We start from the raw sequence: 11,105 nt of genomic DNA, 5'->3' as shown, positions 1-11,105 counted from the left end.
AAAAATGTAGCTTTATATTTTATTAAATCTTATTTTTATATATTTTATGTATATTAAAATGGAGTAAAGAAAGGGATAAGATAAAAATACATGTACATCATCAGACTTCTATTATATATAAATATATTTATCATAACCCAATGTGTATACAGGGCTAAGTCTGATTATCCAAAGAGTGTGGATTTGTAGGAGTCTGTTCCTAGTGAATAAACAACCTTTCTGTGAATCAATGCCAACAATAACGAGGCAATTGTAAAGTGTAAAATATTATTTAACCTTTAGTGTTCTCATATATGCATCCAACTCATCTTCAGATTCGCTTTGGTCATTACACTCATTATGTGGAAGAACAGTTTCAGGAGCTTCAGAATCAAAATATTTTTCTTCCTCATCTTGATTTCTCAATTCTACATTATCGTAAGCTTCATTGTCATCAACAGCACTAAAAATAAAAAAATATATTTAGCACACAAATATTTTAATTATTTTTCAAAAATTATTTCATGCAAACGCATCAATATTAATTAATATTTTGTATACTTATGTATATATAAAAAATATATAACTAAACATTCTTATTTATTATCAATCACACTTAAACTATTTATATTCTACATACAGAATACAGAATGTAATGTGTGTATTTTAGTGTTGATTAACACAAATATACCTATAATCAAAATATACAAACAAATATACCTATAATCAAAATCTCTGTCTTTACCATCCAGGAAACTTTGATACATGTTTGTAACAAATTCTTGTCTAAATAATTGTATTTCTTGGTTTAATATTTTATTCTGTTTCTTATCTCTATCCGATTTATTTTTTACTGTTACTTTATTTATATCTTCACCCCATTGGAAATGAGTCTGTTTGTTAGAGTTCTTGGATATAATACTTTCTCTGCTATTGTCATCATCGACGTCGTTGTCGTCGTCATCATCATCATCATCATCATCATCATCTGAATCATTCTCTTCTCGTACTTCATCTTCTTCTTTTTGTTGTAACTTTAAATGTTTTTCTAATTTATGCCTTTCTATAGTTTCCAGAAGTACATCCACATAATTAACACTACGAGTATCGATGCTATCTCTAGCTTTCTTTTCTTCTTCTGTCAAGTATTGTCCTACTAGATGTTCATATAACAATGGATTTCTTTTCATCATTTCACATTCACTAAAATATTCTCCCTTTTCTATCAATGTCTTCAGAGCTTCATATCTTCTATTTCTGACATCAATATGTCGTGTGGAATTATTGAAATATCTCCTTAATCTGTTTATGTGATAGGCTGTCTCATAATCTTCACTTTTATTAAAATATTCCAAGTGTTCTATTTTCAAATAATGTCCAAATTTAGATAAGAATAAACACCGGCTCTTTTCTAACAATTTTTCAGCTATGGCACGCTTCTCCTTAAATGTCAACTCAGGTTCTTCCTTCTGTTGGCTCTTGAAAATTGCTTTGCTGTTAGCCACATGATTTAGAAGTTCTTCCTCGAGACTATTATGTGTGACATCTGACATAGGACAGTCTATGCTACATTTTTTATTATCATTATCATTTTCACTACACAAAGCATCTTTTTTTGCTCTTAAATTCATATTTTCTTTCTGAACTGGAGACTCTTCAAGCTCATTCATTAGAAAATCAATTTTAATTTAGAAAATTGAATAGATTGTAATTTATATGAGCCAGTTGTGTTTGTTGCAAATCTATTTATAAGATTAACTTACGACGCATATATATTTTTATTTTATTACAATTACTATTTTTTTTCAAGGATTACACGTTGCTTTGTCTTATTATTATTATTCCTGATAAATAAGATAAACGAGCGTAACTTAGTATCTGCGTGTTTGCACATACGATGAATTGTCGGACGATGAATCCTTTTTTACAGTTGCATCACTATGGGCCTGTTCTTTGTGATTGTATTATCTTATATTTCGTTCATCCGAAATGAGATAGGTATATAATACAAGGGAAGAAGAGACAAAGAGGAAAGAAAAAGGTTTTCTAGGAAATAGAAAACAGACAATGCGTCATAAGTTCTGGTCTTAATTACACTTTCTGTACTTATTTTCGCAGCTCTTTCTCTCTCCAAAGGCTAAATGTAGGTTCACTTCATGTTGAGTGCGAAAGTGCAAAACGAGCACACTCATTGCCAAGGGAAACTTAACCTGAAAATACTTGCTGATATGACAGGAAAGCAGCAAAATGTAATGTGAACGAGAAGTTGTAACAAACAATACAGTGTTTATTAATATTGTATATTTTAATATTTATGGAAATTTTTTGATCAACAGGTATGTTTTCTCAATGTGCCAATTCTTATTGTTTACTAATCATTCATTAAGCCTTCTTATCTGCCTATAATTGATTATCAATCAAGTCAATCGTTCGTGATATCATTTTACAATTTCTAATCATGCAAATTTAATATTGTTATAGTGTGCAATTGTTTTGTTACTTGATTAATGAAAAATTGTGTTATATATTGAGCATGGTTGTAAGTAGAAGTCGTGTAAAAATTTGAAAACTTTAATAATCTCTTTCAACAAAACAGCCAATATATTTCATTATATACATTTTTAATTAAGATATTATTTATTTTGTTTAATTTATTTCAACGAAATCTTTTATATTTATGGAAATAAATATCTAATAATGCTTATTTTTCAGTTTTGTATTTAATATATTATTTAAATGTTCAATATAATTGCTCTGCATTCTTTCAACAATATTTGTTTAACCTATGAAAGATAATAAAAGTTACTTAATCATGAGATAATTATAATTGCAATATTGCAGTATGGCAGAGAATTTGTTGAGTGATGTAGAAAGGTGGACATGGAATTGGACAGAGTTATGTGGACATCGTGGTGATATCAATCCTTTAAATCCAGAAACACATGACTTAGGTATATGTTTCCAGCAGCTGTGTCTTCAGGTAACACAATTAATTTTGTTTTCAATTAAATTTAGAATATAAATTAATATAATTTTTTATCAAATCTATTTCATTACTTTTAGATACCAGTATTAGCTCTTATAGCTATAATTTCTGCATATTATTGTGGAAAAAGAAATACACCTTCATTTCGACAACATACTTATCACGCTTTAAATATAAGAATTTTAATTACAATATGCCTTGCGATATTGCCTATTATAAGGGCATATATTATTTTAACTAATACCACTATCCCTGTGGTACATGACGAAGTGCAAAACTACAGCACACCAGTACCAAAAAGATTGGATACTTCCTTTCATAGAAACATAAGTTCACCTTTAGATGAAAGAGACGTCATAGGCAAGATACGAGATGGATTTAATCACACTGTGAGATTTGCTAAGTCAATTTTATCGCCAGAGAGCAGTGTTAAAGATACTACTATAATTCCTGCTGTACCATATACCAAGAATTATGAATCAATGTCATTGGATATTGCTGATAAATTTACTTCCGCTAAACCAGTGGATTATCTTGTAGCAGGCACTGAAGGTTTAGCGTGGGTTGTGCATCTGTTTTTTATTTTAAGCTTGAAACGTGGGCGTAATCCACGAGGACCACTCGTGATACGAACATTGATATTTCTTTTGATTGTAATTTCTTCGTTACTGCTCCGCAGTCACGTCAATAATAAACCTAGAGATGATGTTTTGCCAAATTTATCATTGGGTTTCAGTATCAGCGTAGTTACTTTTCTGATATTGTACGCCATAACATTGATACCGGGTAATAGGTCCGAGTATACAAGAGTATCATCTCGAAATGTCACGGTAAGTCTACGTAAGCTGTTACCACACAATTATCTTTATGCACTACGCTTCTATTTTCTTTGATTTGTGTCTTTGATATTATTATGATTAAGTTGCATAAAACGTGATCTAATTGCCTGTATCTACACTGGATTATTAAGCAAACAGAGATATCACGGATTTGTGACTTGAATGAATGTGTTTGCAGATAGGAGAACGCACTGCACTGCTAAGTAGTCCCACTTCCTCATACGTGCAATTTCCGGAGCAACAGGACCAGAGCTATCTTGGTGTTGCTATGGAGGATACAACTATCATTTCTAAGCTCCTGTTCCATTGGGTAACGCCGTTAATGCAAAAAGGCGTTAAAGGGCTATTAAATAATTCCGACGATTTGTTTGATTTACCTGAACAAATCAGTACCGGCATGATCAGTCATAAAATTGACAAATGTTTACATAATACGGTAAACAAGAAGGCATAATAATCCAAAGTTTATTTCTTTGTTTGATGTAATCTTTTTATCAAATGTTTGTGTGAAAGGTAATCGTTCATAAATTATAAGTTTCATAATCAAACTGATTATTATATTGCAGCCGAAAACGCAGCCTGTGAACAACGGAGTCGAAAATAACACGGATATACCGCTTCACACGAGTGTGAAAGTAATTACAAAGAAAGTGACATTGTTGCATTTGCTACATCAATGTTTTGGCTGGGAATTTTACGCTGTTGGAATACTGAAATTTATCGCAGATTGCAGTTCGTTTATGGGGCCAATATTATTAAATAGATTGATAGGATTTATTGAAGACAGAAATGAGCCAATCTCGCATGGATATCTATATGCGTTTCTTATAATACTGAGTGCTATAATTGGTAAAAAATTAAAATTCAATTTCGATATTTTTAAAATATTTGTTACATTTGACTAATGACAATAATGTTTCCAGGTGCCTTTTGTAATACTCATTTTACATTTTGGATGTCTGTTGTGGGTTTGAAGATTCGTTCTGCAATAATTACTTTAGTCTATCGTAAAACATTACACTCTTCTAATACTGATTTAAATCATAATTTTAACTTTGGTGAAATTGTTAATTTTATGAGTACTGATAGTGATAGATTAGTTAATAGTTGTCCTAGTTTTCATACATTTTGGAGTATACCGCTGCAGGTAATTTTCTGATGAAAATATGAATCTGAAAATTTTATAACAATTTCTGAAGAAAAGGGAGAAAGCAAAATATTAATTTTTTTTTCAGTTATTTGTGACGCTGTATCTTCTACACAAACAAATCGGAAGTTCGTTTTTAGCTGGCGTTGCATTTTCGATCATACTAATACCAATCAATAAAGTCATAGCAAATAAAATTGGTAAACTCAGTGCCAAGTTAATGGAGTATAAGGATCAAAGAGTAAGGCTGATGGGAGAGATATTGCGCGGGATAATTACAATTAAAGTTAATGTGTGGGAAGAGCACTTCTTGCGAAATATTCTTAGTGAGTATATAACATTTTTACATAAATTATTTTAACTAAACAATTTCTCATTTTATTTATGTATCTTTTTTATACAGAACTAAGAGAGAATGAAGTGAAATATCTACGAGGTAGAAAATATTTAGACGCTCTTTGTGTTTATTTTTGGGCAACTACACCTGTTGTTATCGCAATATTAACGTTTGCAACATACGTATTAGTTGGGAATGAGCTCAATGCTAAAATCGTTTTTACCAGTATGGCATTGTTAAATATGTTAATAGGACCTTTAAACGCCTTTCCATGGGTTCTGAACGGTCTTACTGAAGCATGGGTATCTCTTAAGAGAATTCAAAGAATGTTAAACGTATGTACAGTAAAATCGTAATATAAAGCGTACAAATTGTTGCATCTAGATATTTATTTTTTAATTTTATTTAGTTACCAGACATGGACGCATCATTGTACTATACAGATATTACTCCTGATGTTGATTTATTGTTACAAAATGTAACATTGACTGTGGATCGTCCAAAGAGTAATGATAATACGCCAAGCGCGAGTCCGAAAGCTGAAACCGCTACGTCCTCAAGTACCAGTGTTAAGAAAAGTGTTACTTTTGAAGATACCGATGTCTTTGCATTACAGAATATTAATTTGTCTGTACAGAAGGTAAGAAAAAATTTTATGACGCTCCTTTCAAATGTAAACCAAATATTTTTTTGTACAGGGACAATTAATTGGTGTTATGGGCCAGGTTGGAAGTGGAAAGTCCTTGCTTCTACAAGGTATCTTAGCAGAAATTACGAAAACGAGCGGAATAATAGCGGTTAACGACGATCACAAAGGTTTCGGATACGTGAAACAAAATCCTTGGCTACAACGCGGCACAATTCGAGATAATATTCTGTTTGGAAAACCATACGATCATAATAAGTACAGGTAGTTATCAAGCGTCTTGAAATTGACACTCATGTTAAATGTGTATGTTTTTTTTTATAAAATAAACTAATTTTAAATTAATATTTTACTTTCGATTACAACAGGAACATTTTAAAGGCTTGCGCTCTTACTTCCGATCTGAATTCACTGCCTAACAAAGACTTAACAGCCGTTGGTGAAGCTGGGAACACTTTAAGTGGTGGCCAAAAGACGAGAATTTCCCTGGCTCGTGCTGTGTACGCGAATAAAGATATTTATTTGCTGGATGACATATTAGCGACATTGGATGTTAAAGTTGCTCGACACATTTTCCAGAATGTGATTTTAGATTTATTACGGAATAAAACCAGGATATTGTGCACGCATCAGACTCAATATTTGGTTCACGCAGATTTAGTTATTGAAATGTCGAAAGGAAAAATTATTAATCGTGGGAAACCGAGCGATACATTATCCGACTTGGAAGATTATCTTCTGTCGTCGGAATCAATCGAATATAATTTGGACATGGCATCTATGAAAATACTGCCCAGTGAATTTAATCAATTGGAAAATAATGAGGAAGATCCATTGCTTGATAAGGAAGCGACCGAAAAGGGGACAGTACAATTGTCGGTATATTCAAGTTATATCAAGGCTATCGGACAATATTTGGCGATCTCGATATTTCTCTCAATGATTCTGATGCAAAGCTCAAAAAATATTACCGATTTGTGGCTGTCATATTGGGTTACTCACACTAATGCCACAGCTGTTAATTCAACCGACATGTCCAGACTAAAAAGATTGCAACTCTATTATGATACTTACAATTTGCATGATACAAAATATTACTTGACGGTTTATAGTCTGCTGGCTGTATTCAATACTATTTTTACTTTAATCAGAGCCTTTATCTTTGCGTACGGTGGCCTGCAAGCAGCTATAACGATACATAAGCAACTCTTGAAGATAATTATACGGGTGAGTATAAGCTAGACATATGAAATGATTGCTATTTCTTAATTATAGGATTTTATTATATGAAAATATTGTTTCAGGCAAAAACGACATTTTTTGATATTCAACCGTTCGGCAGAATCATAAATCGGTTCTCGTCTGACACATATACAATCGATGACTCTCTGCCTTTTATCGCTAACATTTTGCTGGCACATCTATTTGGCCTGATTGCTACTGTTATAGTTACAGCTTACGGGCTACCATGGATCTTCCTGGTATTAGCACCCATTATACCTATATATCATTGGATACAAAATCATTACAGGTAAATCTTTTCGCAAATATGCACGAGTATATAAATATGAAAATATTTCAAAATTTTCTATTATCTTTCAGATTAACATCGAGAGAAGTAAAACGACTATCCAGTATCACGTTATCCCCTTTATACGCTCATTTCAGTGAAACGTTGAATGGTTTAACAAGTATTAGAGCCTTTCGCACTGTGCCTCGCTTCAAACAGGAAAATGAAATGCTACTAGAAGCCAGCCAAAAAACGCAATTTGCTTCTATAGCTGCCGGTCAATGGCTCGCGCTGAGATTGCAGTTTATCGGTGTCATCCTTTTAGCTGGAGTCAGCATTATGGCAGTTTTACAACATCAATATGACATAGCTGATCCTGGCTTAATTGGCTTAGCGATCACGTATGCCTTGTCCGTAACCGGACTGCTGTCCGGGGTCGTGAACTCTTTTACTGAGACTGAGAGAGAGATGATTGCGGTGGAACGAGTCAAACAGTATTTAGATAACGTACCGACTGAGAATGCGACGGGCGATAATCCGCCTTACGCGTGGCCTAGTCAGGGTGTTGTAGAATTTAGAGACGTCGTTTTAAAATACAGGTACGATTTTCTAGCCGAAAGTAATATACTTTTATGGCACTTAGCAAAAAATGTAATTTGTCACGTTTGCAGAGATCACTTAGTGCCATCGTTGAAAGAAGTAACGTTTGTCACGCGACCGGCAGAGAAAATAGGCGTTGTAGGCCGGACCGGTGCTGGGAAAAGTTCGTTACTCGCTTCGTTATTTAGACTGACAGAAATTAGTTCTGGGAATATATTAATTGATAACGTGAATATTAAAACGCTACAATTAAACGCACTAAGGTAAGATTGATTATTGTTGCAAGAAATTAAATAATTGAAATAATTATTATAGTATGTTAATGGCTGTAAAAACTGTTCTAGATCCCGCTTAGCTATTATACCTCAAAATCCGTTTCTCTTCTCGGGTACTATTCGAGAGAACGTGGATCCATTGGAACAGTACACCGACATGCATATATATAAAGCTCTTGAGAAGTGTAAAGTGCATTCTTTAGTTAATAGATTGGGTGGCTTGGGCGCTACTTTGGATGAAGGTGGCAGTAACCTCAGCGCCGGTCAGAGACAATTATTCTGCTTAGTCAGGGCTGTGCTACATAACGCTAAGGTGCTTCTTATCGTAGTTCCAACAAGCGATATTGTTCGCGTTAATTAACTTCGTATTAATAACGTCATACTTGTCTACCGTTTTCAGATTGTTTGCATCGATGAAGCTACTGCGAATGTAGATCAGGAGACAGATAAGTTCATTCAAGCAACGATAAAGTCTTCCTTCCAAAGTGCGACGGTTATTACTATTGCTCATAGAATAAGGACGATTATGCACTGTGATAGGTATTTTTTTTTCTCTTGGATCCAAATGCCGTCAATAATGTTCGCGGATATGAAAGATTTAATCAGCTTTGTGATCTATTTGTTAACTTTCATCTAACATCTTATTTTTTTCTTAGAGTTTTAGTGATGGGAGATGGAGAAGTACTGGAGTTTGACGAGCCGAATTTATTGATTCAGAATGCCGATTCCCACTTCTATCATTTGGCCAACCAAGAATTTTCCGATCATGAATAAGAAATTGAAGATATACTAGGTGCGCAATTAAGTTTCCGGGTTTTTTTTTATCAATGCAAAATGGAAAATTTCAAGAGAAATACAAAAAACGGTTTATTCAAAGTATCGTCCCTCGCTAGCTACACATTTTTGCCATCTCTCTGGCAATACATGAATACCGCGACGATAAAACGACGCGTCTTTGCATCGAAACCATTTATCCAATCAGTTTTGCACTTCTTCGAAATTGGCCAAGTGTAGCCCAGCTAAGCCATGTGCCATCGACCGGAACAAGTGATAATTGGAAGGGGCCAGGTCTGGTGAATACAGCGGGTGCGGTAGCAGATCCCATTTCAGCGTTTTGATGGTGTCCTGGACGATGGAAGTGCGATGGCACGGAACGTTATTTCTAAAGCGTTTAAACCAATCTTCAAAAGTAGTTTTCGATTGTGCATGTTCGCCGTAGGCTTTCTCAAGCAAACGGCGTGCTTCAGCTGCATTTTCTTTCAAGTTGAAGCAGAAAAGCAAAGCTTCCCGCAAATGCTGTTTATTTGGCACAAAACTCGACATCTTTATTGTTAGAAAAAATATTTTTGCGTTGCAATATGTGTTGGTATTATGACTGGTTATTGTTGACAGATGTCCAAGTTAATAAAAAAACACAACTTTAGACATGTATATCGACTACATGTATCGTTAGCGCCATTCATGTGTGAAACCCGGAAACTTAGTTGCGCACCTAGTAGTAATCATGAATATAACTGCAATATATGCTAATTGGTATTTTTTTAGATAAATTATTTTCATACGATAAAATTACATTTCAACTTAAGAATAAATTAAGAACGCGACATTTCTACGAGAGCAAATATTTTTGTTTATTGCGAGATATGTAATGTGTATTAATAGTGCGGTTGTTATTGTATTAGTGTGAGACTATTTTAAGTAATATTTATGTGAGGACGATTCTATATATAGAGTATCCATATATTTTATACACAAATAAATATTTCCAGTAAAAAAAATTGCCAAACATTCTTTTCCTATCACTTAGTTAATTTTCCATACTTTGTATAATTCAAGGGACAAGATTTACTAGAAATTTCATTAAAAATTTTGGAAACGTTGACTCTTCGAGTTATAGCTCTTACGATAATAGTAAAAATACTTGAATTGCGCCGTCTTGTAAAAAATGTATTAGTTCGAATCATACTCAGATGCAATTCATCCGAAACGTGAGTGTAGATTTATATCGTAATTAGAAATGTAAATGCTCGCCGTTAAAGCCAGACGTTTTGCAATACTGTTTGCAGAGCTAATTAACTCGAGAAACGGCGATATATTCCTATTCGATGTGACGTTCCCTCGCTCATCATTACGAGGCGGTGAAAAGTAATGTAGCTCGGGCTAATTTGCTCTCCGGTTTTTAATTGTCCGACATTTAGCAGGACACACATTCCGCGACGTTGGTGTGTCGACGAAACGTGCATTCGCGTCCAATTGACTAAATGGTTAGAAAATGCGAAAGAGGCATGGGATCTAAACCGGAAAACAAGCGCAATTCACGTCGCTAATGACGTCGTTCATTTTGCACGATCGGTCGGTCTTCTGCGGCTTTCAGCGATGCCAAGAATTCGCCGGGCTTAAGTTCACTCGCAATCATAGTCGAAAACTATTGAGGATATTTCTAGAAGCATGACTAAATCGGCTAAATTTAAGAGAATACGTCTTGGCGAATAGAATGTTTTACATGACATCTTGTTATGTAATCATATATTTATTTAAAATTAATTCTAGTTTAATCGGTTACTTTAGTTTGTTAATGTTAGAGATACACACGACATAACTGCCTTATTGTACACGTAGAAACGTATTCTTATTATTTTGTTTTTCTTATTTATTGAATTTTAAACTTGCATGGAGAAACGTCTCGAAAGTTAGTTTTCTTACTGCGTGTTTTATAGGCTGTCGCAGATATTGGCGCATGACATAACTTTACGATAAGCTTCGCTTTTAAACCGAAATTGCCAGTG

General features: G+C 33.9%; 2 protein-coding genes across 3 annotated transcripts; one reads left to right on the top strand and one right to left on the bottom strand.

Annotated features, from left to right (window-relative positions):
• Window positions 1-106: 106 nt before the first annotated feature.
• LOC137001041 (coiled-coil domain-containing protein 97) lies at window positions 107-2,065 on the bottom strand. 2 transcript variants are annotated; one of them, XM_067358990.1, is made up of 3 exons: window positions 700-2,058; window positions 277-442; window positions 107-199 (listed from the first exon to the last, which is right to left on the bottom strand). In XM_067358990.1, the coding sequence occupies exons 1-3, from the start codon at window positions 1,647-1,649 to the stop codon at window positions 155-157; spliced, it is 1,161 nt and encodes a 386-aa protein (XP_067215091.1). In that variant the 5' UTR covers window positions 1,650-2,058; the 3' UTR covers window positions 107-154. The 2 variants fall into 2 exon arrangements, with proteins under 2 accessions (XP_067215091.1, XP_067215092.1); XM_067358991.1 differs by lacking the exon at window positions 107-199 and having other exon boundaries at window positions 346-442; window positions 671-2,065.
• Window positions 2,066-2,158: 93 nt separating this feature from the next.
• Window positions 2,159-10,228, top strand: LOC105668418 (ATP-binding cassette sub-family C member 10). The gene is made up of 18 exons (XM_012360797.2): window positions 2,159-2,315; window positions 2,821-2,959; window positions 3,043-3,795; window positions 3,983-4,240; window positions 4,371-4,653; window positions 4,728-4,951; window positions 5,040-5,277; window positions 5,355-5,623; window positions 5,698-5,928; window positions 5,987-6,198; window positions 6,303-7,161; window positions 7,239-7,465; window positions 7,537-8,043; window positions 8,116-8,307; window positions 8,389-8,632; window positions 8,720-8,859; window positions 8,976-9,108; window positions 9,818-10,228. The coding sequence occupies exons 2-17, from the start codon at window positions 2,822-2,824 to the stop codon at window positions 9,091-9,093; spliced, it is 4,893 nt and encodes a 1,630-aa protein (XP_012216220.1). The 5' UTR covers window positions 2,159-2,315; window position 2,821; the 3' UTR covers window positions 9,094-9,108; window positions 9,818-10,228.
• The last annotated feature ends 877 nt before the right edge of the window (window positions 10,229-11,105 follow it).

The sequence above is a fragment of the Linepithema humile genome, chromosome 7, assembly GCF_040581485.1.
Source record: "Linepithema humile isolate Giens D197 chromosome 7, Lhum_UNIL_v1.0, whole genome shotgun sequence".
In the NCBI taxonomy this organism is placed as follows: domain Eukaryota; kingdom Metazoa; phylum Arthropoda; class Insecta; order Hymenoptera; family Formicidae; genus Linepithema; species Linepithema humile.
Note: the sequence above shows the minus strand (reverse complement) of the source record. Positions and strands in the feature narration are given on the sequence as shown.

Excerpts from the sequence above, each read along its gene's own strand:
- LOC137001041 (XM_067358990.1), bottom strand. The coding sequence starts at position 1,649 with ATGAATGAGCTTGAAGAGTCTCCAGTTCAGAAAGAAAATATGAATTTA. Across the intron at positions 443-699 it reads GACAGAGATTTTGATTATAG|TGCTGTTGATGACAATGAAG; the intron begins GTATATTTGTTT and ends TTTTATTTTTAG. Across the intron at positions 200-276 it reads CATATATGAGAACACTAAAG|GAACAGACTCCTACAAATCC; the intron begins GTTAAATAATAT and ends TTTATTCACTAG.
- LOC105668418 (XM_012360797.2), top strand. The coding sequence starts at position 2,822 with ATGGCAGAGAATTTGTTGAGTGATGTAGAAAGGTGGACATGGAATTGG. Across the intron at positions 3,796-3,982 it reads TATCATCTCGAAATGTCACG|ATAGGAGAACGCACTGCACT; the intron begins GTAAGTCTACGT and ends ATGTGTTTGCAG. Across the intron at positions 5,929-5,986 it reads TTAATTTGTCTGTACAGAAG|GGACAATTAATTGGTGTTAT; the intron begins GTAAGAAAAAAT and ends TTTTTTGTACAG.